The sequence below is a fragment of the Gadus macrocephalus genome, chromosome 10, assembly GCF_031168955.1.
Source record: "Gadus macrocephalus chromosome 10, ASM3116895v1".
NCBI lineage: Eukaryota > Metazoa > Chordata > Actinopteri > Gadiformes > Gadidae > Gadus > Gadus macrocephalus.
This window is the reverse complement of record NC_082391.1, coordinates 9,196,655-9,224,115: the sequence shown is the minus strand read 5'-3', so window position 1 is coordinate 9,224,115 and position 27,461 is coordinate 9,196,655. Positions and strand designations below refer to the sequence as shown.

General features: G+C 41.0%; 2 protein-coding genes across 8 annotated transcripts in view; one reads left to right on the top strand and one right to left on the bottom strand.

Annotated features, from left to right (window-relative positions):
* uvssa (UV-stimulated scaffold protein A) overlaps positions 1–27,461 on the top strand; it is a 483,727-nt gene that overhangs the window by 309,050 nt on the left and 147,216 nt on the right. The gene's annotated exons all lie outside the window — the stretch shown is intronic.
* csnk1a1 (casein kinase 1, alpha 1) lies at positions 477–25,055 on the bottom strand. Of its 7 annotated transcripts, none has more exons than XM_060062346.1 (11): positions 24,363–25,033; positions 23,943–24,049; positions 20,923–21,049; positions 20,315–20,413; positions 14,927–15,010; positions 4,870–5,009; positions 4,619–4,697; positions 4,361–4,444; positions 4,152–4,258; positions 3,173–3,285; positions 477–1,245 (listed from the first exon to the last, which is right to left on the bottom strand). In XM_060062346.1, exons 1-11 carry the CDS (start codon positions 24,483–24,485, stop codon positions 1,238–1,240), a joined length of 1,071 nt encoding a protein of 356 aa, XP_059918329.1. In that variant the 5' UTR covers positions 24,486–25,033; the 3' UTR covers positions 477–1,237. The 7 variants fall into 7 exon arrangements, with proteins under 7 accessions (XP_059918329.1, XP_059918326.1, XP_059918327.1 ...); XM_060062343.1 differs by having other exon boundaries at positions 3,137–3,285; positions 24,363–25,030; XM_060062344.1 differs by having other exon boundaries at positions 3,137–3,285; positions 4,361–4,435; positions 24,363–25,029.

The following is a 27,461-nucleotide window of genomic DNA, read 5'->3' as shown; positions in this document are numbered from 1 at the left end:
TTAGGCGTCTTTGAGTGTTATTAATTATTATTATTCATGTTTAACCTGTTTTCCTTTTATTCCTAGTCTTGTTTTACATAGTTTTGAATGATGACTATATGCTCTGTAAGATGACCTTGGGTGTCTTGAAAGGCGCCTCTAAATTAAATGTATTATTATATTATTATACTTCCGCAATCCACCTGTGCTCAGCGGCCAAGCCTGGTATTGCAGCTGTTTTAGCGGGCTAAGATACATCCCTCTATTCATGGGGCCTCTACGAATTATTTTTTGCATAGGAAATTTCCTAGATAGGCAAATCATTTGTGTTAGCATACTGTGATGGATGGTAAATTCATTAGAATCAATCATGTGGACCTCATTTTGTCCACAAGGACATCATCATCAAATCTGTTGAGTGCTCTGGTTCTTATTAGCTGAAGACTCAATAGCTGTGAGGACATCTAATCATTAGTACATTTCATTGACACAGGATGGGCTTTTTATTGTATTTTTACATTTTTATTGGCATTTAGAAGACTGTTTCAGAAGACCATAGGTGTATCAACAGATTCAAAAATAATGCAGCACTCTTACAAGAGAAGGAGAGCCAGACTATTGTAGACCGTCGCCAGCTGGGACATTAACGCAGCTGCTCAACACTCCTAATCACCATAGAAAATAAAAATAGAGAATGGAAAAAAGGAATAGAACTCCGACATTTTAAGCAAAGTAAATAACCAGGATTCCATCATTCATTCTTTTCAAACAAAAAAATAAGAAGTTTGACTTAATGTTTTATGAATGTCACTGAGGCGGGTATAAAACAAGGGGCACACGGGGGCAGGGTTAACAGGTCTACACATGTCACTGGAAGGAAGGGAAGGACTAAAAGAGCAATTAAATTGTTCAACTATTGTTACCCAAGAAACCAAAAGAATAAGGATAATGGGAAGTGGGAAAGGTGGTATAAGGGAAAAAGATGCCTCAGCCCCAACAAAAAGCTTTAATTTATTTTCTTTCTTCAAAGTGGAGAATATTATATACATACCAATATATAGATATTGCTGCAAACAGAGGCATTTGTATATCTATATATCCATTACATACATAGTAATTATGGAAGGAGAAAGTTTGTTTGGTGGTGGTGGGGGGGGGAGAATAAAGCCCTCTGGGCAGGAGGTGGTCCTAGTCGCCAATGATTATGGTGCTACTGTGGAGTCCCTCCGCCCGACTTTCACTCCTGACAGGAAAGCGCTTAGAAACCTACAGAGAAGAGAATTAGAAAAATCAGAATTAAGAAAAGGCCGAACATAATCGCAAGAGACATCTTTCGTAATTGATGTACAAACACAAAAGGGGAGGCAGAAAAAGCAGACATTCCTATTTGGAAGCAACAAAACCAGTTTCAGGAAGCACTTGAGTAGATCAGCCTTCTCTAACAACCAAGAAAAGCTTTGAAACGCGGTGCAGCGTTTGTTTTCACGGACACACATGTGATATCGTTCATCAGGATTGTTTTGGTCCAGATGGGAACATATACCCAACTGCTCTTTGTGCTTCCCATATGATTAACATGTTCTATCTGAAAAGAGTCAAATAGTGAGATAATTTGACATACATCATACAAGTAAAACCGTTCCATCCTAGTTTCCATTTTGGGTCTTAATATTCCACAAATATCAATACAGAAGGCAAAGTTGGAGCACGAGAACCTACCGAGTTGAGTCTACAATTATTTTTAGATTGTGTATTTTCACTTCCTGCCTAGCATGAAACTTCAAAGGGGAGAACCATTAGCATGCACTAGGGCCCGACCGATATTGATTTTTGAGTGCCGATGCCGATTATTTTCAGAGAAAAATTACGATTACGATTTAATCGGCCGATTAAAAAAAAAAAAAAAAAAAGCATATAAACGTAGTTTTTGATACCTGAAATATACTTTAAACACTTTTGACGAATATGTGAATTGAATGCAGAACCTTTGAGTGTTTTAGAATACATTTACAGTCAAAAATTAGTGTAATTTAAAATGTAAAATAAATAACTAACTCCCAATGTGCTGCGCTCGTGAGCAGTGACTAACACGTGCGTGCTGAGCAGTATGGTCTCACCGTTAGAGTCTACAGTATAACAAATTAACATGGCCTAGGACCTAAAGAAAAACAGGCACAACATGCTCAAACAACGCGTCTTGTGTACATTGGTGAGGTGAGCGCGCAGCTGCCTGAGCGAGTGTGCTTTCATGTTGTACGGTAAAATTCGATCTCCTCTTTTTTACTCCAGCTAAAGTTGTTAGTTAGCTAGGCGAGTAGGAGCGCAATCTGGATACTAAGTGCAATAACATTTCTAAAAAATAAATAAATAAATAAATCGGTTGTAATCGGCGTCTTTTCGGCAGATGTCGATTATTTTCAAAAAGGCTATAATCGGCCGATTAAATCGGCAGGCCGATGAATCGGTCGGGCCCTAGCATGCACCAACACCAGAATATGGTCGTACTGAAAAAAGCTATTCTATAAAAGTTAAATATAGCAATGGATGTTTTGTGTAAAACTAAACGAAAAAAACTTTTCTTTGGTTACGATACAAATTATGACGCGAGGTGAAAAAATATACTCTGCAGTTGTCCCAACTGAATGTGACATGTATAATGTACGTTTTTCCACAGTTAACGCAAACCATATTTTGGCAGCCATCAGCGTCTGGAATAGGGCCTGAAAGCGGCCATTACTGTTATACTGGTATATTTAAAGAGTGTTAAAAGTTAACACCTGTTCCCATAATGCACCAACTGCAAACAGAAGGTTGATAGAACATTGTTGTGAGATTCATTAAGTGTATAATCATTACCTATAGTCAATGGGTTAGTCAATAAAACAATAATTTATAGTATAACAATAAAAAAGCACCTTGTCCTTAAGTAAAGGATTTATGAGAATAGGAAAGTTGGTAGTCACATTCTCAAAGGAAGTCTTTGCTGTGAAGGACAGAGCAATTGTGTTAAGGAACTCGAGTTGGTTCCGTTATGCTGCTATGGATACAACAGGCTTTCCTAATTTCTACTGCACTTTTAGTGGGGCACACGCAAAAACACGCGGGGGCACTCGCAAAAACAGGCACAGGCACACACACACACACACACACTACTAACCTTTCATGTTAGGCTTGGGTTTATCAGATTGCTTGCCTGTGGGGGTCTGTGCCTGCTGACCTTGGCCCCCGGAGGAGGCTGCCTGCTGGGCTGCTTTCTGCTTCAGCATCGTCCAGTCGAATGTGTAGTCATACTGGTGGTTCAGTGTCCTGGGAAAGGCACCATTATACAATCTTCCACAATACAACACCTTCTATGCTTGGCAGTTCAAATATTGAGTCGTATCAAAGAGTTATACAGTGCTACACAAAGCAACCCAAGGACCAAAACACTCCTGAATTGTAGTTAAAAAAACAAAAAACTATCCTATGATCTTCTCCACTGCAATATGTCATGCTAATGGCTACCTGCCGTAGCAGTTTCAATACGTTCATGCTAACGGCTACCTGCCGTAGCTGTTTCAATACATTCATGCTAACAGCTACCTGCCGTAACGGTTTCAATACATTCATGCTAATAGCTACCTACCGTAGCGGTTTCAATACGTTCATGCTAATAGGTAGCTGCCGTAGCGGTTTCAATACATTCATGCTAACGGCTTGCTGCCGTAGCGGTTTCAATACGTTCATGCCAATGGCTACCTGCTGTAGTGGTTTCAATACGTTCATGCTAGCGGCAACCTGCCGTAGCGGTTTTGTCGTCATTTGTTTCAATACATTTTTCCTAGTGTTCCTGTGGATTCCAAGTGCATTTCAAAAATATTTAAATATTCAATCCTTGATGGTGCTGGATTATGTTTGAATGGGTTGGATTAATGCTTGTGGGGGAGAGCTGAGCTCAAGAGTGAAGATTTATTTCGACAACATGATTGGAATACCTGCAGCAGAAGTAAAATTATAATAAAATGCTTGGTTGTGGATTGACTTTAAAATAAGGAGCTCATTTATTAACATAGAAATCAATGAACAGGTCTTCGTCAATGGGGCAGACATACAGACACAACGGTCAGGACACGCACACACGCCAGAAGTGCGTTTTCAGGGTAACATTTAGTCTCTTTGATCGTTTGAAATACCTGAACAAGATCCGGAACAGTTGGCGAAGGTACATGTAGTCCGGGGCCTCTTCAAAACGCAGACCACGGCAGTAGTTCAGATACATGGCGAACTCTGCTGGGAATCCCTGAACACAATAAACATTCAGGATTAAGCACAACAAATTTGCCAAAGAGAAAACCATAAAGCAGATCTATATCTAGCATTGTTCAATTAGAGTTGCACTCACCTTGCAGAGAATTTCTACAGGGGTTGACATTTTCTTTTCAGAGATCTTCTCGTACTTCTGCTTCTTGGTTGCAGCCTGAGGAACATGTAGGCGACATCAACAGTACAGTTCATCACAACAAACCATGTTCAAGGGTAGACGCTCCAATGCAGTCTTATGCGTTAGACTATCGTCAGCAAATTTATGTCCAATTATCAAGCTCATCAACAGCAGAATACTGTATGCATAAAACAAGCCTAATATCACATAGTCTTCTACCTTTAATCCCTGCCATGGCAGACTGGTTCTGTTGAAGTACATCAGCACGTAGCCTAGCGACTCCATGTCGTCACGTCGGCTGGGAAAAAACAGAACCATACAGAACTTCCATAAAGTAATTCAATATCGAGGTTTCTACGAATACATAATACAAATGTATATTAATATCCAGTATCCAAACGTTACGCATCACATTTTAACATAAGAACAACATGCTAGGCTTTGAGTGACCGTGTGTCTGTTGCACAGACCTCTGTTCAATCCCCAGGTGTGCGTTGATGGATGCGTAGCGGGCCGTGCCCGTTAGGTTCTTGTCTTCTCTGTAGGGGATGTGTTGCCTTGTTCGGTTATCTCTGTACTTTTTAGCCAGCCCAAAGTCAATGAGAAATAGCTGGAAGAGAAGGAAAACAGTTCTTGACATTTAATCATTGAAGAAAAAAAATAAAAAGGTTTGACATAAATGATTGTCAGAAATTCAAAAATGTGTTTCATTTCGATGTATTCAACGCAACCCTAACGTCAGTGAAAGTTAGGGTTGAGATGGGTTAAGAAAGGTAAATGAGCTGCTGAATTTCAAGCCATAGCATAATTTGTGACTAGCAGTCTATGGAAGTAAATCTGTCTCATTGGATTTTTAGCACTGAATAATTATGCATTGAAATAACAGATCTGAAATTTTTTGCCAGTGAATTATCGCTATTGAATTAACAGCACTGAATATTTATGCATTGAAATAACGTATCCGATTTTTTCCCTTCTAACTAAATATTCAATGTTAAATTCAATTAAATTTTCTAAATTTAGATGCAAAATTCTATGTATAAATTTCAACGAAAATATTTTCAACGTCCCCAAATTAAACATGCCAAATTCAGCTGCAAAATTTGTATAGATGCTAGATCACAGGCAAGCAAGGGGAGCGCGCGGGGAATTCTGCAACCCACCGAAAAGTTCGACCCCAGGGGCCGCTGTTGCAAATTTTCTGCCACAATCACGAGTTTGAAGCGTAGACCGGCATGAAGCTTGTGCATGTTTTCATATCGTTCCGAAACAAGCACAAGCTTAAAACGTAACGTTTGTATTAACATCGATCACTCGGAATGGGTGCATTCGTTTTGAGTCACCGGGCGCACGTTAAGTGGCTGAAGCAAAACGGTTGATATGCCTCTGTGTTGGCATAACGATAGCGCAACGAGTGCGCAGAGCCGACAGTTTTACGCAGTGGTTTGATAGAGCTATGAGGATGACTAAATGAAATCAGGTTGCTGTCGGGCGTGCTTCCACTGGAACTACAGGCTGCTGCTGCTTCAGTTACCACTCAGTGCGCCTACTGTCGGCTCTGCACTCATTCCACAGTGGGCAGCCGGCTTCAGATCGCCCCAACCTTACACCAAACGTAGGCAGAGACCTTGGATTGCCCCAAATTGGTCCCCTAATAAATTCGGCTCTTAACCCACTTCAATTACCCTTACGGTGCATGCAAATCCAGCCATGTCACTGCAATCAAAGACACACACACACAGGCATAAGTTCATCGTTTAGTTCATAAACTGCAGTAAAAGGTTTAAAAAAATACCTGTTGTGCATTATATCAAAAACATAAATAAAAGATAAGATTCCCACATCCCCCCTCACCTTGCTATTAAACATGCTTAATACATTTAATTTGCTTAGCATTTTACAGACCCATACAATGGATAGGGCGTTTATGCCGCGTTTCCACTGCAGGGTGCGGAACGGATCGCAAAGGTGCGGTAGGGAGGGGGCGGTATAGCCCAGCTCAGTTCCGAGGTTGCGTTTCCACTGCCGACAGTAGGCCGGATGTCGATCGCCGCGGCAGCTACGTAATCGTAAACAACGTCTTCCTCCCCAAGAATGCAGACGAACGTCTCCACCTCCTTGTTCGCCCAAGCAAGCGTAAAACGTTACATGTTAATTGTAAAGAATAATACCTCGAGGCTACCGTTTGTTTGTTTTTATCCCCGCGTCACCCGGAAGTGATGATACTGTCGACCAATCAACGGAGGGGGTGTGTAGCTAGAATTTCCCGGGACCCTTTCAGGCGTCTCGTCTCCAGTACCCCAACGGAGGAGTCCTGAAAACGAGGCCAAAACGGGTACGGCTAAGTCCGGGTCACGCCCACTTTTGGCGGTGGAAACGCGACCCGATCCGATCCGCACCCTGCAGCGGAAACACGCCATTAGTACGGTCCACCACCGTGGCTTCTTTCTCCATAAAAAAATACTGTCAGTGTTTAATGATGTAGATTTACCTTTGAGCCTTTTAATATTATCATAGCCTATTTTTGGCTACTATGTAAAATGCTGTTTAGAATTAACGTTTCTATCAAGAAAGAAAGACCCATCTGTTGGAGATGGCCAAAACCTGCTTTGCACAACAGGCCTTCCCGCATCAGGGTTAGGTATCCACCGAGTGACACTTATTCCTGCTCGCTCTCCTTGCTTGACCACGATCTAGCCTCTAGGATCGATTGCTTGGATCCCCGGAGGTTAACACTGAATTTCATGAATTTAATTTTGTAGCTGGATTTGGCATGTTGAATTAGGGGACGATGAAAATATTTAAGTTGAATATTGCACATTGAATTTTTTAACATTGAATATTTGATTTTGAATTTTGAAAAATAAAAAGGTGAGTGGCAAAAAATAATCCAGATGCGTTATTCAATGCATAAATATTCAGTGCTTAAAATTCAATTGCTTTTTATTTTCAAAATCCGATGACAGATTTACTTCCATAGCAGTCCGGTTAGTGATGATGTTGGTACGGAATAGTTTGAATTAAGTGAATCCAGCCACCAAGTGAAAGTAGTAAGCTTTGATCATTAATAAAAATTTCTTTGGACGTCACGTTTCTGCTACTTGCTTCAATATGGTACCGTAGTTTGAGGACTCAAGCTAAATATAGTTTGAAGAGACTGCAGGCTATAAATAGTATATGCAGTTCCATGCATTCCTACTAGAACCCTCTCAAACCTGATTTTACACAAGTTCCAAATTTAAGGTGACCCATTAAACTAGCAATGTGTGTGATCCAAACTATTTAGGCGAGTTCTGCATGCAGCGCTCAACTATTGTTCATAAGTTTTATTCTCTTTCTTATTCTCCACAAATTTGAATTTTTTTAGACTTTTGAACTTTTGTTCAAATCCCTTCACTTGATTTGAGGCAGCCATTTAACGTTTCTTTAGGTCTTAATCTATGCGTCTTTATTAAAAAAATATTTTCAACCTCACTTTGCACTACAGTACATGAGAAAGGCTACACTGAGTTAACAATTTCCTCTTGTGCTTGTCGCACAACAGGAAATAAATGCAATTGTTAACTGTCGCAAAGAGCCGTCGTAATGTCCAAGATGTTTTATTAGAACATGCATCAGCTGAATATGTGAATCAACAGAGAGGTCAGAGAGCGAAGGCCGTGGAGACTGAGCATCAATGGGGATTCCATTTAATCAATGAATAAAACGCTGGAGAAGACTACCGGTAGTTATGGTATTTTCTTAAACTTGTTAAGTAATTTTGGGTAGTAATACTTAATGTAAGAATAGTTTTTTATTTAGGAGCACATATCTCCTGTATCCTGTGACGGGGAAAAAGTTTCCAAATCTGTCCACCGTATATGTATCCCAGAATAGCAGCTCTTCCAAAGGTTTGGTTCCATTCTGCCAATAGGGGCGCTTTGAGGTCAAGGTCAAACGATTAGCCACACCTCCCAGGAGAAATCGGGCCGATCCGACCCAGAAGGTCCATCTCTTTACAGTGAAAGATTTAGGAAAAATTATAAAGAAAATAGTTGCCAAATAACCACTAGTGCAAGTGACATTCTTGTACACGTTATATAGACGTCTTATTAGAAAACAAGGCCATCCTAAATCATTGTGGGAAGATTTGTACTCTTGTCCCCAAGGGACATTCCTCGCAAATTGCTGTTAAGACATTGTGATTACCAACAGCCCTTGTTTCAAAGTAATAAACTTAATTTACACAATAATTTCCATTAAAGCACTGCTGCCACAACAGCAGCCAGTTCTTGTACTTCTGCATCGTATTTTCATCAGTGTGGTTGCATAGTAGGACTGTTGGAATTTCTGGAGTCGGATATAGAAAGAAAAGTAAAAAAAAGTGTACTAATCGATTGCTGAAATTACTATAAAAATGTTTTTGATAACACACTGCAATTTAACATTTGCTTGTTGGGAAGACTGCTATTTAGATGAATGATCAATAAATATAAAACACGTTGATTATAATTATATGATTGTAGTTTACCACTACGGATGCAACAAGAACATGTGTTGAGGGACATAAAAAGGCTGATACCTCCACCATGTCCGACAACTTGTAGTGTCCATGGTGACTGATAAAGATACCCGAATGGGATTGGTTAAACAGATTATTCTGTAGCTATAGCCGTAAAAAAATAAATCAACATTGTTGGGAGTTTGGTTAAATTTCATACACCAAATGATTAAAATTGAAAGATGTTTGAGTGGTCAAATTGAATACATAATTATGTAAACCGGGCTTTATCCGACATGCTAAACCTTTTTGCCTCAAGACAAATCCAACTGGATAGTTTCTGTAACTTGAGTTTTGAAAACCTGCACTCTTTCTCCCCGTCATTCTCGTTCACACACGCACACAGACAAGCGCGCACAGAGACAAGTGCGCATGCATGCCAATGGTGAGCGGGTACACTACCACTTATTGGATAAACCTGCGTATCATACATGCACACGCACTGACAGCAGATTCGCTCCACCTCTCAATGCGCCTACAAAGGCAAACCGGAAGCAGCGGAATATCGTAAGGGATAATGTATAGAACGCCGGTAATTATCGGGAAAATAAACATTTTTTCGATCATGACCGGCGATTTTCTCTACAATATCCCGCTTATTAGACGGCTACTTGCCAAAACTAAAAAATTATTTCATATGGTGTCTTTTTATAATTTATTTGATACCAGAATTCGTAGTGTTGATCAGCAGAGAAATAGTCTGCCAAAGACGTTGACGTCGCTTAGCAACCGTAGACACTTGGGTTGACAAGTTACCGGTACTTGCGGAGTGATACCGAAGACGTCATTAGAGGCGAAAAAAACTTTGTTTTCCTTGACAGTGGTCAATTACACTCATGATTATACTTAGCAACGGTGAATTATCAAATATAATTCACCGCCGGAAGTTGTGAAGGGCCCATGCAAGTGAACAGAGCGTTCCATGGCATTGAGAAGACCCGTGTTATAATTGCGATTAATGTGAAATACTATATATATATATATACATGGAATTTATATAAATTACGGTGCTAGACCCCCAGGCCGTTCTGCCGGCGATTTAAATTCGCTTCGTCTCGACGTTGACCCGAGAGAGAATAAAAATCCTCCCGATGACAATTAATTACGTCCCCTGGACGACGGGACGTTGTTAATTTTAATCCCTGACGGCGGCGCTGGTGTGCGAGCCCTCATTGGAAAACGACCCACAAAGATCCAATGAAGACACACTTTTGCTTTTATGGGGACAATTATCAAAAGAAAAATATAATACACTTTTGATATAGGAGAGCGAATAGTTGGTTTGTGACGAAAGATGCCATGACACAGGCGGTTGAAGATGTGTAAAATCAGATTGGACTAAAAGCCCAGCTTTGACTGCCATGCTATGGCTTTCTTACAGGGAAAGCAAGCCCCTTTCTCCTCTAAACACCTTACATTCAGTTTATTAATGACATCCCTTACCTCACTGATCAACTTTGCACTTCTACTCTATCAAATAACTATTAAGAATAACCGGCTTCTAATTGGGTAATATAAAGGCCTTGCTCGAAAAATAAGTCAATTGATCTCAGGCAATTCTTGCCTGGTAAAATAAAGGTTAATACTCCAATTAAGGTATTATTTTCTTGTTAACTGCATCCAGAAAAGTGTGCCTTTCATTGAAACTTTGCACAATGTTGCACACTTTTGATGATTAAAGCAGTGCATCTTCATTGACTTTCCAAATAGCACAATAACACTCACCCGGCATCGCAATACAGCTGCGCTAGTGGTGTAACGACATGGATTTGTATTGAACCGAATTTGGTACGGACGTCACGGTGCATGGCACAACACGGAGAATGCACGGTATAAAATAAATAAAACTGGCGTGCAAATTGATTAATGTGATGCAGAACTAATGTTCGATACGCAAATTCTTCAGGGACAAGTATTGGCGCGTTTCCACCGGGAGGGTTCTTGTCGGTTCAGTCCGCAGTGTTCTACAACATGCACCATGGAAAGGATACCTGGTAGTTAAACTGTTAAATGCCCAGGCTCGAGCAGTCAAAACATTAAGCTTGGTGTGATCAAAATCAATTAATTTTTCACAAAACTGAATTGCATCATGCCTACAGTCCCATTCAGCTCCATAATTATTATCACTCGTTATCAAGACCGTTACAATGAGCGATGTGGTATATGAAATGGGCTACACTGTAGTGTGATACAATTAGTGTACAGAAAGTATAACTCACAGGCATCAACAGCGGACCATTCAGAGAACACTCACATTTTACGTGAAAAGACAAATTAAAAATAAATTGACAAGCTATTACCCACCTCATTTCTTTAAAAAAAAAAGGTTTGCTTACAGTGCGTGTTCTCCATGCTGCCTGGAGGTGGAGCTAGCCTTACAGTGCGTGTTCTCCACGCTGCATGGAGGTGGAGCTAGCCGAACGCCTTGTTCACACTACATGCGTCCGTCGGCGGATGGCCGAGGGCGTGTCTGACGTATAGGGGATTAGTCTTTGTAAACGCATACTGCAGCCAATCAAATCATCTCCCTCTACAAATCCGATGTGTGGATATTCATACAAAAGAGGACACAAACGGATGACTAAAAACAATCCTATTATTCCACATTTCTTTAAAAATATTTAATGGCCGGATTTTTCCTGCTTCTTCTTTTGTTATTGCAAGATGGATCCAGGAAACGCGTGGAGTGTATTTGCATTACCTCGATCTGATTGGCCGACGGATCTGGCGCTGCCTGAAATGTTGAACATTTTTCAACTTTTTGACACCGGCCACGGAGCCGGATGGACGGACCCACAATGCATTTCGTGAGCGCCCCATGCAAAGACAATGAGATCCGTCGAAGGACGGAGGTAGTGTGAACAAGCCTTTACATTATGTTCTCCATGCTCCCTGGAGCCGGAGCTAGCCGTTACGGCTGCGGCACGGAACGGCTGCGACTCTGCCCTGCTTGCATTTCCACCGGGCGCGTTACGGCAGCGCAGCGTTGCCTTTCGAGCCAGCCGTATTTACGCGAGATCACGAGATAATCCTAAACCTATGTGTACTCACCTTCCACTCCCAAAACTACTGCAATTAAATGCGACGCTTTGTCCTTCCGGCCATTGCCCTTATAAAAAGGATGATTTGGTACATAAATGACGTTGTGATAGGCTACATGAGCTGAGTATTGCGTTTTATTTTGAAAATTGACCGGATGCTCTATGGCTTTTACTTTTCACTTCCTGCCCTGCTCGATCCGCTCTGTTGAAATTGACGCGGTTCAGCAACGGCTTGCGGCAAAAGTAGAAATGCTACGGAATGATAGCGCTGCGGCACGGCGGGCCGCTCCTGGGATGCTGCTGAGACGTTCCGCATCCGCGCCCGATGGAAATGGTCTCATTGATTAGAGTGGAACCTATATGCTACGGTGACCGCGGCCAAGACGTGCCGCAGACGTAACGTTGCCGTAACGCGTCCGGTGGAATCAGGCCTTTAGTGTACGTGCTCTCTTTGCATGAGCAAACGAGCGGATCGAGACGGCCTATCAGCAGAAGAGTTTAACCGACGGAGGGCAAGCCCGCCCTCCTCCTCATTGGCTAGTACTAGGGCTGTAACGATACGCGTATCAAACCGAAAATCGCGATACTCAAAGCCACGAACCTGTCTCGCGGTGTGAGAAGGCAGAAGCGCGATATGCCCTTTCTAACTCTTCGGTCAAATTTTCAGATTGAAATTTGCTAATAATTTGTCTAAATAATAGTCTGCTGACAGCGCCCCCTCCTATCGATGCGGTAAATATGTGACGAGATGCCCTCTCTGTGATCACAGCTCTCCGTGGCTACGGAGGATTGCATTTCTCCACAGCCGTCGAAGTCCTCATATGCGATATGAACGACATTTATCCAGAGTGGGCCAAGCGCGAAAAAAATTGCCTGTGTGATCCTGTCTCTATTGTTTTGTGTGATTTGACTGGCAGTTTGTCTGCTTATAGGTCGGAATGAAGCGGCCACCGATTATTGACAGGATGGGTACTTTATTCTACCGGACTCGTTCGCTTCTTCACTAGACACACGCGCTACCGCTCGCTCTCCACTCACTCGCTGACGTCACTCACACTGCCATTCTCCCGCACACACATATGCTACTCGTAACACTATGCCTCGTTATTGCGACGTTCATGTTTTTCCTCATCTATTGAAAGTTAGGCGATTAAACATGTTGCATTCTATACGGCCTGATTATGTCATTATTTAAGCTACATAGCCTAATAAGAAGCGCTAATAAGGATATTTGAATAAACCAACCAAACAGTTAAAGGGGCCCTATTATGCCTACCAGCAAAAAGCATCCCCCAACTGCAATCTTTGGTTATTTCTTTATTAATTTAGCTATACTTCAATAGTATTCTTTCGGTTCAAATCTGTTCAGTGTTCCAAATTATTTGTTATTAAATGTTACATTAAGATAATTGGTATTTAAGTGTTGTTTAAATAAAATGCTTTTTAAATTTAAAAGAATCGTGGGATGTATCGAACCGTGGGTCAAAAATCGTGATACAAACCGAATCGTGAATTTGTGTATCGTTACAGCCCTAGCTAGTACTCATTGATAAGTTTGACGAGACGTAGGATCCTTCTAGTGGCGACACATGACACTTTCATCATAAAAAGCCTCGGAACAACTTTGACCTTGGGGGGAGGGCTTAACTCTAGCCTCGTATTTCAGGAAGAAAAAGTTATATTCAAGGTCAAGCTTTTGACAATATGTGCATTCGATGGTGTATTCAAGCCAAGAGAAATTTCGGGAGCATTGAAAAAATAATTCAGATTTTTTGGTTTCAAACGCGGAATAGTTTGGATTATATCACGCAACCAACGTAGCTTGTTGATATATTGTTGAGTGGTGAAGGTATTTTTATTGGGTACAAATTTCCACTAGATATTTGACAAATGATGCATAATAAGCATGAGGCTACCCTATCGTAAAGGAAATGAACGTCGCTACCCAGGCTTAACATGCGCAGATGGCAGCTACACGCCAAGAAGAATAAAAGAACCAAGCAGTGTGAATGAGTCAAGGTTTTTAACCTACTGCTTGGTTGTGAAAAAGTAACAAAAAGCACTTCAAAACAACACATCAACTTAGAAATATTGATGGACAGTGGAGCATTTTTACATACATTTATAAACAAAACGTAATACAAGATGTGGATTATGCCTAAATGTATATTCGATCCACTATTTTTAGTTGTTGGTTAGCTATAGAATTGTAAGATATTTGATATTTTACACATATACACAAACATATACCTCCTATCATGTATGTCACTTCTGCCCTATTGGTAGTACACTTTTCCACAGCTGAATAAATGCGCCATGGCTCAGATCCTGTTCTGGTTTTAACTATGGATGTTGACCAGGGACAACGTTAACAAACCATGAGAACTGTGCAGGGAGCCAATTTATCATCAAATCGTGATTTTCTCTGCTCCATTTATCTTACTGAGGAGTTTTTATAAGCAGTACATTAACAGAGCATAAAAAAAATTAGGCCTACTTCCCTGCCCGTCTCACAGTAAAAAATATATTACCTTACAGACGATATTTAGGTCAAAATTACCCCATACATGACTTTATGTCATTGATTTAGTTACCTTCAAAGAAACCGAAATTAGATCTGTTATTTGTCTAAATAATACAATATCTTGTGTATCAGCTGAGACCAAAGTTATATCAAGAGTGGTTCTTGTTTTGCGCTAGTAATACTTAACTGATGTTTTTAAAAGGGAGAGTTTGAAACAGGCTTATCTCTAGATTCCAGATGGTTCGGGATAGAAATGGAAAGATATCCTTTCTGCTCATTACCATACAGAATATTCTGGTAATGTGTAAGCACGGCTGAGGTCATGGTACGAGTGGCCCTCAAATTTCGCTACTATACAGTACTGTATAGGAGTGAAGCGTCAACTGGTGTAGTGATACTAGTGTTATGGTAAAAGGTCACACCTGGTTTAATCCTGAGAAAGATGGATCCTGAGCAGAGCTAACAGCCAAGCTTCGTTTCCTCTTCCCCACTGAAGAGTCTAAACACTAGGGCAGACAGTAGAGGGGTAGGGTCAACAACACACAGGCTCTAACCACCTTTAACAGATTTAGTATGGGTCAAACTAGCACTTCGGTTTTGGCCGCATGCTTAATGGGCAAATTATTAGTCATAATTTCAACAAAATGTAGTTTTGACTCCAGTCATTGAGGCACAGGTATGATGTTCCCGCTGTGTGCAGCGTCTTTGGGCAGAAAACCTGTTGTTCTAAGACGAGGACTATCCTTGTTTCATGTATGCAAAGTTTAAGTTTGCCCGATATACCTGAAGTGCAGGGTCAACTCATACTAATTCTAGATCTAATAAGCAGACAACATCCCCGGAGAAGGCCAGCGCAGACAGGCAACACCACGGCTCCAAAAAGAGCAAAGGAAGGTTAGGATAGATGGGGCAGAGCAGGGGGAGGGAGGGCCCAGGGCTGTCCAGGCTCCACTAAGGGCAGAGAACATATGGAGATACGCCATACATTGGTTTGCATTACTCATTAAAATAAAACTAGTTTTCATGCCGTCTTCCAAGAACAAAATTAAACCAAATTTTGCAATATAAGCTGTAAAATAAAATTGTAGTTACAGTGCAATACGCAATAATAAATAATCACTTCATTTTTCATTTCATGCTTATATGGTAGAAAGTATATAATCATGTTTTAAGAAGAATTTCAGGGAAGGGCAGGAAGTTAACTTGGCTGCAGCAGCTTAAGTCTAAACCAGTGAGATAAAGGGAATGGTGCCACATATACAGAGAGAAAAGGAAAAGCACTTTGACATTGTCGTATACCTAGAAGTCTATTCAAAGTTTAATTGAAGATTTTGAAACCTGTTCTGAACAGCTAGTGTGATGCCCATCCAAGACAAGGCATAGTGTGGCACTCCTTGCCCCAGTGAGGTTGAATGACTCATGCGCTTTTCCAAGCAAAATTGTTTCAACCCTGGTTTAAAAGATTGATCTTAGCCTACACGGTGCCATGCAATAATTATCGAACCCTTAACACCAATTGACCATGCGGATGTGTGCACTTGCACGTGCCGTTTTACACTGTTAAAAAGGACCTGGCCGGTTTGTTATAAACTAAATAACCCAGGTTAATTAGGGACTTTGACTATTTCCACATGTAAAACCGGAATGATTTTTGTGAAGCTCTACTCTTGTGGTGGAGACTTTCCTTAAATATGGCGAACAATTGACATCCATTTGATAAAATAGCTGTATCTTTCGCCAATAGTGCCAACAAACAAATCCTAAATTGATCTACTCCATTTCAACCGGCGGGTCATGCAATACATGATCCAGTTGGACCCAAAATTAACAACTGTGCTCATGACCAGGACTTTAAACATTTAAGAATTCTAACTTGCCTCTATCTTAAAGTCTGATAGCATGCAGCGGGGGGGTTAGGGGATATACAAAATGTTATTGCGATAAGTAAATACACCTTTAATTACCCTCATGACTCATTGAATACATAACGTTATCTTAGCACAGAAACCCTACAGCACGCTTTAGTCTCCAAGTCCGTCAGAATGTGCAGTGCGTTAACACTGAATCTTAACTTGTGAATTCAATAGTTGATGGGCCCTTTGGAGACAGCCATCAAGACATGTAACTATGCCCTGACTTGTGTGGGAAATAACAAGATAGTTATGAAACTGGTTAACCCTCGTATGGGATATAATTGATGTCAAAAGATAGTTGAGGCGTGTTGGACGAAAATAAAGAATGATTTACAACTGGACAATATCTACAATTGACCTGAGGTTTAACACCCAGACTAAATCCTTCAAGATTGTAGTAGGTCTTCAACCAATCAATTTGATGTTTGGTGGTCAAAGTGGGAATCTAAAGATCCAAACTAATTAAAAAGGATGTGACTGGGAGGGATACAGAACTTGCCATGAGAATCCGTACGGTGCTTAACGTATGACTCAACAACGACTAGATGGTTGACCCACCACGCTGCCTTTACTTAAAGTCTGAGAACTTTCCCTAGGAGACCCGGCTTCTACTTTAAGATTGTAATTTCAAAACACACAAAACACTCAATGTGTCAACACAAAATTCCTGATACGATAACGCTTTTAATAAATCAATTTTGCAAAGAATGACAAGTGCACAACACCCAGTTTATCTTAGAAACTTTCCTTAGGAATATTCTTGTAACAAAACTACATGCATTATTCAATACATAGCTCAACACTCAATTATTGGCACAACTATGTCAGCGCTGAAGTCAAATTTAGAAAATTGACTTATTGCTCCTAAAGGTGAGTGATTTATGAAGAGAAATATATAATTTTGCAAATAAGGATTTCAAATACTAATGTTTTCCGAATATATGAAGACGATGTGATTATTTTTTTTACCATATTTACCAAAATGGTAACCTTGTTAAACCTCTAAATGGGACACACACACACACACACACACACACACTTAATTAAGAAATAAACATTTAAAGGAGGGAATCGTTTGTAAATTGGACAAGTCAGAGCAAGTGGGCAGCGGTATCAAACACTACGCCCAAACCTAAAGCTCTTCAGTATGCTCCTTTAGAGCTTCCTCAAACGAACATTCATCATCTTTCTTAACAGCCACATTTCCCATTAAAAATTTATATGGGGGATTCCAATACTGTTAATCAGAAACTATTTAGTAAGTAAAGTACCAAAGACACAGAAGAGCAGCACTGGGGTCTCATTTATAACCGTTGCGTACGCACAAAACGGGGCTGAAATTGGCGTACGTGACTCTCCACGCCAAGGTTGTGATCTATAAAAAAACCAACTTGACGGGAAAATGTGCGCAGCCCTAAGCAAACTCTGACCCATGCGTACGCATAGTTTAGAGGAAAAGGAGAATTGGCGACACAGATGATGTGGTGGTGAACTGAAGTCAGACCGAAGAATTGTAGAGTGAGAAGAACGATTATGTTCCATCATCGCCCTTCATAAATTTAATTTCAACCCGTATCATGCGTTAAAGCTATGTAATCAGAATAATTTAAGTCAACTGCGTTATTTCTCAGTTATAACTCCAGAAACATCTCCTTAGTATAGAAATAAAAAAATATTCTCTATATTTAATCCCGTCACTCCATACTGTCCACTGACGGCACGACTGCATGGAATAAAGCATCAGTCCAACATGTGTCAATAACATAATATTTTTATGTGACACTGTAAACACATAATCAAATGTCAATTAAATCCCAAGTGTGGAAAACCAAGCCACACTCATCAAAATCGTTGTCCGTTACTCTTGATGCTTTTCATGACTAATCAGGCATTAAAAAGGGGTCATGTTCAAGAACATTTTACGTGGGTGATTACAAACTGATTATCCAAGGTGTTCTCGGTCAGTCTTATTACCGTAACCCTATAAATACAGATGTGAGCGCCGTGGTTATGCTGCACCATATGCCACTTCTGGCGGACCATGCAAATGGCAGGATTCGGAGGGAGAGGGTCTTTAGGGACCATAACGATTTATTGGTAGGCTACATAAAAATATGTAACTTTATGTCAGACCACTTCTTTTTTAATTCTGGGACTGTGCGCTCCGTGCTACTGACAGAGTTCACTGCTGCAGCAACATGTTGCCACTCTGCTTTCTGTTGTTGGCGATCCCAATCCTGTGACTGCCGAACAAAACTACTTTCCGGGCCTCCATCTCACCAACAAGTGTCTCCACTTCAACCTCCGTGAAATTTCGCTTTTATCAGTACTTCTGCCATTGTTTCCATAAGACATAATACTTGCATCCAAGTCTGTTTTATATGCAGATCGAATTCATGAGGTAATTTGCATTGACCATTTATGGTTAAAAAGGGGCGTGTACAGGGCAGAACATGAAGCTGATTCAGCTGCGCACACTTGTAGGCAGTCTGATTTATAAAGAAAAGATTGCGTACAGTGTGCGTACGCAGGTTTTTTTTTAATCTGAATATTTTTTGGCGCACGCAAAACTTGGCTTTTGGGCGTACGTACACTTTTAGTAGCGATCCCACGCAGTTTTATAAATGAGACCCCTGGTGTTTCATAAAACCACCAAATCAATCTGGAGACATGAGAACACTGAATATTCATTGTTTTTCATAAGGCTTAAAATAGCAGATAGGTAATCACTCTCCTTCCGTTCCAGCGTAATAGAACAAGGCAGTAAAGTAAAGAAGTTGAGTTTGTAAGTGAAAAGCTCGGGCAGAACTCTGAACACCACCAACTATGTGCTTGCCCAGCACAAACTTTATGAGGCACCAAGGCATAGATCTTGATTTTTTTAAACTACTCCAAAAAATTGCTATGTCACTCGTTTCGTCTGTCTCCAAATATGGATATGAATCAGCTCAATACAATTCAGCTGAAAGTACACTTCCAAAATATAGCTTGGGATTCATCAAAGATTACTACACCAATATATTTAATATCAGTGTGATCAAGTAAAGAGGGTTGCAGCTAATGTTCATTAAGGACTTGCTTTAGCGTAGCCAAATGTTGCCTGTCTGCAAGGGCTCACAAGTACAGGGTATTCATAATGTTCAGGCAACGAGGGTATCTTTGAACAAATCATACAACAAAGCAATAAGGAAAAAGAAAAGCGGAGGCTCTTCTGTGTGAATGGAGAAAATAAATCGTTTTACAACATTTTGGAAAAAGGCCAGCAGGGATATAATTTAGCGTTTATTAAATAGCGTAAGCATACATCTTTACTTCTAGCTCTTTAATTCTATAATATCTTCATAGGCCCCTAATAATTAGTCATTCTAACAGTTTGACCTTTTACCCTAGCGTTAAATCTTTTACCCTAGCGTTAAATGATTTTAATCTTCTATCTAGGACAACAATCCATTATAAACATGGTAAAGGGATGAAGGATATTAAAGAGCGATAAAGTTTAGGTAAATTGAACTTGACATTAATGGTGAAAAAACGAATGAGTTAAGATTTGGTTTCCCATTTGTGTGCCTCTTTCCAACGTTAAATTCTCTTTGCCATTCATGACATCATTTAACTGATTGACTTAGAGGATGGGCATGCTTAAGTTGAGGGGAGTACATCAAAGTGTGCATCTTTTAACAGTATTGAAATGCATAATAGATAGATCAAAATTATTCATTATTAATGGCTCTAATCACTATTCAATTGCTATACAACTGAAACAAAAGTTAACGGTTAAGTGAGCCTGCAGATTTGTAAACGGAATTGTCTGGGAGCTAGGGGTAAAATGTATCAAGCAACAATGTTTTCACTGGAAAGATGATGGTTTTGGAATTGTAAGAGATTGTGACGCCCTACCTTGTTACAGTGTCGACCGATGCCCATGAGGAAGTTATCTGGCTTTATGTCTCTGTGGATGAAGTTCTTTGTGTGCACATACTCGATTCTGCTGATCATCTGGTTATCAAAAAAAAAGGTAGAATCAGAAACACATTCAGAATAAGTGGAGCACCGAAACTCTGGGCCCACAGCTAACATTTTATACTGGTGGCATTGGTGCACCTACCTTTTTAATCTGTGGGCACCCTAGCATATTTGGTCACTGCCCTTTATTCAATCCTTCATAAATTGTAAAATATTGTCATTGCATAGCTCCATTTCTAGCGATAACACCTCAATTACCTACAAATAATCCTGGCACTGATTTACCGTGCATCCAAATGATAAATGTAAGCAGGCTTGTGCCCTGAAACTGATTCTACATTTCTGTAATTATTAAATGTTTGGCATTTAACTTGATCGAATAAAATGATAAATGATTGTGCTTAGATCTTAAGCTTAGTCTTTCCTTCTACTTGTTATGGTGCATGTGGCCTTTATTCTCTTCAAATGTCAATGGTTATTCCTAGGTTTATGAATAAATGACGAAAAAAAAAAAAAATAGGAAAAAAAGTAAAGCCTTGTACCTGATCGGCCAACATGAGGACGGTCTTCATGGTGAAGCGCCGGGAGCAGAAGTTGAACAGGTCTTCCAGACTGGGTCCTAGCAGGTCCATGACTAGAACATTGTAGTCCTTCTCCTGTCCATACCACCTGAAAAGAAAATCACAAGAGTATATGGTCAGCCCTCTGATGGCTTTACCTGGAGGATGAACACAATTCTAACCCAAACAAGGTGTTGAAATCCCAGATTATTCAGGATAAAATTAATTCATAAAATTTTTTCTACAGCAAGTTATGCAGTTAGGCGATTGGACGAAAACATTGCAAATTACCAGTGGACTTTATTTGAAGATCTAGTATATATTTATGGTAACTGCTCGGACCAGCAGATGCATAAATCACGCTCAAAGGAAAGGTTAAAATAAACCTTGTGTCAGACTACTTAGTCATTGCAAGATTCCAACTGATCAAAATCTCACAGCAGCGTCTTAAGTGTTAAAAAATGTTAAGCTACGCAACCAGTTAATTCAACTGATCACCTGAGGAAGGAACATGCAGGCTAAATCCAACCATAATATTGGAGACAGTTGATAAACAATGGATTAACAGCCTAAAGACGCAGATGACAGCACACAAAACAGGTGTTGATTTTTTTTAATTGGTTGGGCTTGACGGACAGCTATAGTGTAACGCTATATAGAGTTATTCCCCCCCGCGGTACGAGCCGAACAGTGACAACCATCACGGTCTAAACCAAACCCGGGGGGGGGGGGGGGGAATAGTTCCCCATCTAGTACATTTACATTTAGCAGACGCTTCTATCCACAGCGACTTACATCAGTTAATACACACATTGACACACCGACGGCAGAGTCAACCATGCAAGGTGACAGTCAGCTCGTCAGGAGCAGTGGGTTAAGTGTCTTGCTCAGGGACACATCAACACTCAGCTAGAAGGAGCTGGGGATCGAACTAGCAACAGTTGTTACAATACAACTGCTCTACCTCCTGAGCTAAGCCGACCCGATCTAGTAAACACCAAACATGATCTTGTTTTTGTATTTCTGCAGAGTGCGTTATGAATATCAGACCTTCAGGGGCATGCACAGAACCATTCCTCCACACAGACCCCAGCCTCTTAGCCTGCCCCTTAACGTCTCTTGGCCGTTTAGAAACCAGATGGCTGCTGTTTCAGGTTCAACCAGATTTTTTGGTGGGAATTGCAATCATGGAACCAAGTTGTTCAATGTTTTGCACTAAATTATGTTTTGCTATTTTTATCTAATGACCTTTAACAGAGGAATTGAGACGCAAGTGACCAAAGATATCGAACTAAAACTAATTATTTTACCTCTGCAACCCACTAAGAATGAATCAGCCGTGTATATCAGTTCACTCCCTGCACAGCTTTTTCATCCTATGAATCACTGTTGCAGCAAAGTGGGTGAAGGGTGAGGAAGGAGCATCAGGCTGAGCAGGTTAAACAGGTTCTACCAATGGGCCCATTGCAGTGGGATTGGTTTACTTGAGGTGGTTGTCTATGCTTTTTTCAGTGTTTGCAATGACTGCAGAAAATGCGTTTTATAAAACCAAAACATCAACCTCGTTAACAAACTAATAGTTTAGTTTCCAAAGTATGAGTAGGAGATTCTAAATGTAAACAATTAAAATTGAGCAAGTCGTATTTGGGGAGTTAATAAAATGCATTGCTCTTTAATTATAACAGTTTGTAGAACAGTAAGTTAGAAAAAGAGTAGCTGACTTCTACATTAGCCATTGTTTAGAATAATACAAATTTCAAAACACCAAAAACATGAAGCAAGCAGAGTGAGGCTACATACATTTGGGATTTTGTTTATTATAAGTACTAGTACCCACATGAAGGTAGATTGGTGCAATTATGTTGGGTGCTGACTGCAAGACAAGTACACCCCTAAACCCAACTATAGGCTACAGATCTAATTTGCCAACAGGGGTTACTAGACACTATGTCCTAGTTGTTGAACGCACACAGGCGATCAAGTTCCAGCCAGCAGCCATTGGGCTGGCTGCCAATAGTCAGGGTGTGTGTGCATTTGAGGGAACAGAAATATTCAGCAGGACCGACAGAATGTTTGACTATAATTACTGAGGCCAACAATTTAGCTTACTCCCACAAGGAGCCTATACAAAGTAATAACAGGTTGTCTTTTATTTTGACCTTAAACCCAGGTTAATAGGACTTGAAGCCCACTGTAAAAACCATTCGGCAAACTAGGATGATCTATGGCAGTTCAAAGCCCTGTGCATTTTACTTTTCAACAGTCTGCAACAGTCCATCAGCACCCCTCCCTACCTCACGAAACAAATACAATGTTCTTGTGATTCGGAATTCAACGTTTAGTGTTCGAACCAGGCTGCCGTGTGGTACCTACATTTAATGGGTTGACCCTTTAGCAATAGGTCCTAACTTATTCCTATGTATCAACTAGCAAATTATCAACTATTAACTACACGAATATATATGCGTTTATTAGGGTTTTGAAAGGACCTTTGCTTACACGCTAGCAACAATAGTAACACAGACATTGGAAGACAATCTTCCATTTGTTCCAATACAACCGTGCTCCATTCCAGAGCAAACGGTTCAACTTGCCAAACATTTGACAGTTGACACAAGTGCGTATCGGTCAGGCCGAGCCAACACCCAGCCCGACAGGAGCCAAGGTTAGGCTGCTGCTTTCTGCACGGCCGCCATTTTCTAACAGGGAGTGGAAGACATGTTGGAGCAGCACAACAAAAGAGGAGCGGCCATTTCCAGCTCTCTACTTCTTCATTCGCTATCATACATTTAAAATAGGTACGGTTCGTTAAGCATAGGCCTTCACAAACATGGCATGTTTAAACAGCGTTCTGCCTCTGTAACAGTCCTACGGTGGACAGCAGATAAACTGGTTAGGAATGTGGACCCGACAGCTTTAGTCGTAAAGAACCTGATTAAGGCTCGACGTCAATGCGCATTTTACCACCGACACCCAGAACACAATCACTGATATAACCTTACCTGATGTGGGGAATGCCGATGCCTCCTTGTAGGATCTTGTAAAGTTTACTTTCGTATAGTAGCTGTGGATGTCTGGCTTTCTGCGATTCCAATTTGACTGCTACCTCCTGAAAGAAATACAGGATCTCAACACAGCTGACCAGGTTTCAGACGGCTCTGTCGTAGGGGCTCATGCTCAAATCAGGATCTGGATTACTTTGAAAACCCACATAAGTTCGATTCGGGGACATTATCAAGGGCACAGTGGAATACATTTAGTAACTATTGAATTAAGGCCATCAAAAGAGATGGACGTGGGGTCGAGGCCTTCCAGCACCACGCCATACTTAACGCTAAGTAGCCTTATAGAATGCTCTAAAACCCATAAAGACCGATCTGCCTCTAATATCAGTATAACAAAGACATGGAGCAGTGGGTTACCTCTCCGTTGGTGATGTTGATGGCCAGGTAGATATCTCCGAACGACCCCGACCCGATCTTCCGGACCAGCTTGTATTTTCCCCCGACTATAAACTCGGCTTTGGAGCCGCTGCTACTCGCCATAATCCCCACCAATTATTACGGCAATTTCGATTAGAATCAGTATAATATAAAGAACATACAAAGTCAGATTAAATGCCGATTTATCGAGGAGATAGTGCTGATCTAACGTGCCTCCCGGGAGGTGTCGTCGAAGCCAACAGTGAAAAAAACACGTTCCCTACCAGCGGAGTAACTTAACGAAACCAACACGACCAGTGTGAAAAGTGTGGTTAATGTGGTTAATCAGACGGTAATCCAAAACTAATCGAAATAAAACGTAAAGTCATCCGATCGGAGCAGCCGTTCTGCTAGCCGGACATCGCTACGCCAGAGGTCCACACATCGACAGTCCCTCGACTCGAGGCCAATAAGTCCTCAATTCAATCTTCGGATGGTATTTAGTTCGATATTCGCTAGTCCTTTCACGACGTTGGTCGACGAAATCGAAGGGTTGCAGCCGTCTTTACAAAGCGCAACCCACAGGATCCGCCATCTTCTCCTCGCAGTCTTTTCTCTCCTTGTTTCCGTTCGCACTGAGCTAGCATTAGCTAACCACCGGGAGCGCGCACTAGCGCGCGCACACTGTCCTCTCGGGGACGCGCTGTGCTCTACTATGTAGTTTAAGCGTCTAGCCAAACCATGGCCATTATGCTTTTATTTTATTTTTTTCCTAACCTTAATCGGGATTCCTTTCGTGATTTATTTGAAACTGTATCATAATCAAAATGTTTTAAAGTTGTAAATCCCCTAGATTGAGCATGTGAACCACCACGTGTCTGATCAGAAGAACCCAGCGAAACTCGAGGGCATTCCTCCTCTCCCCAAAACGTGTCCGAATCCGTTTTCTCAAGCAGGTCTATACAGAGCCTAGAACAGAACAGAACAGTGCAATTGGCAATAAAGCTAAAATACAACAGGTTTTTTAATTTAGTTCCGTAACTAGATGTGCTGAAAATACGAGAGGTGAAAGAGGCGAGTATCTATGTATCTATATGTTGAGTCCAATTATTTGAGGTCCATAAATAATTAAAATAAACATATGGTAAAAACCAAATTTAAACTTGCTTGATTACATTATCATTCAATATAAAGATATATATATAATAAGAAACACGTTGGCAAATTTCAATCTGATTAGGCCTACTCTAATGTAAAATGTTGTGTTCTTTCTGGCCACCATGAATCTGTTGATATTGCTCACCATTCAAATAGTCTTCAGGTCTGTCTCTCAATGAACATTGCATCAATGATTTAAAACATGATCATTAACAATATAACTCTCTTTTTCATCATTAACAAGCAACAAGATGAATGCAAACCCTCCAGTGGGATAGAGGGTTTCACAACCAGGCCAAGGCTCAGTCCGTTTTCATTGCTCATAGGAAAATCACAGCCCTACCCCTCACTGTTGGCAGGCGAAAAGATGCAACAGGATTGAAAACCACAAATGTCAGTGTTTTTTCCTAATCACGCCGGGGGCTCCGCGGACTTCGCAGCCCGGCCACGGGCTCTGCATCTATCTGTTATTATATATTGTACATAACATGTGGCCATATACCCCAGTTCTACCATATAATTCCTTCTTATTTGTTATTTGTTAAGTTTTCTTTTTCAAGATCATTTAGGCCGCTGCCATCACAGAGCCCATCCCTCCACCACCTCAACCACTCCTTCTGCAGCCCTAAAACCCCCAGGAAGATAGGAAGATTAACCATCCACTGATGGTTTAAAACCAAACAAGTTATCGATAAAATGTCATGGTTGATTCCTTTTTGTAGTGTATCTATCCTTTATAGGAAGATCCGATACGTATCTAGATACATGTGCTACGATACGATTCAGGGACGATACATTTTAATATGGAACGATTCGATGCGATTCGATTCAATGTTCTAACAATCCGGTGCGATTTGATGAGATATGAATCGTTCCTCAGCCATCCGTGAGGAACTCGTATTAGAGCCGCTGCTCCTTTACTTAGAAAGGAGTCAGCTGAGGTGGTTCGGGCATCTGGTAAGGATGCCCACTGGGCGCCTTCCTTGGGAGGTGTTTCAGGCACGTCCAGTGGGGAGGAGACCTCGGGGAAGACCCAGGACTAGGTGGAGAGATTATATCTCAACACTGGCCTGGGAACGCCTCGGGATCCCCCCGTCAGAGCTGGTCAATGTGGCCCGGGAAAGGGAAGTCTGGGGCCCCCTGCTTGAGCTGCTCCCCCCGCGACCCGACCCCGGATAAGCGGATGACGATGAGGATGAGGATGAATCAATCTGATAGATACAGTTAGTATTCATTTAATGTTAACGCATACATTTTCTGTTGTCGTTAATTTAAATAAGCCTTCTATAAAAGAGACATTGCCTATTCAAATATATATATGGTATAGGGACCATGGAATCTTAGGTTTTTATATTTATTTACTTATGGCATGTGGAAAAATGGAAGACATTTACATTTAGAAACACGTGTCTATTATTTGTTTATTGATAGACTTGATCGCTGTCCTACACAATTAAATTGCGAAGCTTTTGTCAGAGGCAAGCAAGACCCAAAGGACTTCCACACATTTGATTTCAGATTCGCTGCACTTGAAATCGTTTCACTGTTTTCTGATTTCAGATTCGCTGCACTTGAAATCGTTTCACTGTTATTCGCGCACTCACAACTCCGGTTGTTCCCTGCTCGCGAGACGCAGGGCGCGCACAGAGACGCGTGCACAAACATACACAAAAACACCCACGGATCCGCTCGCTTCCTTCAGTTACATTTTCCGGATCCGTATGGAAACGGAATGAAATGAGTTGACAATGCTATCTTGATATCAGGTGAAGGCTGAATCCGAATGTATTGCTCATTGCTCAACCCTACCCCTCATTGCTCAACCCTAACCCTAACCCTAACTTTTAAGCCCACCCCATTCCCCTACCCTTCTTCCCCTACCAAATGGGACAACCAGTAGTCGAGTTGAGGGGGGATGGGGGGGGATGCCCTTAGGTATTA

Coding starts and splice junctions, on each gene's coding strand:
- csnk1a1 (XM_060062343.1), bottom strand. CDS start 24,485: ATGGCGAGTAGCAGCGGCTCCAAAGCCGAGTTTATAGTCGGGGGAAAA. Junction 4,445..4,618: donor TGCCATGGCAGGGATTAAAG/GTAGAAGACTAT, acceptor TGTCGCCTACAT/GTTCCTCAGGCTGCAACCAA. Junction 4,259..4,360: donor CTGTAGAAATTCTCTGCAAG/GTGAGTGCAACT, acceptor TATTGTGTTCAG/GGATTCCCAGCAGAGTTCGC.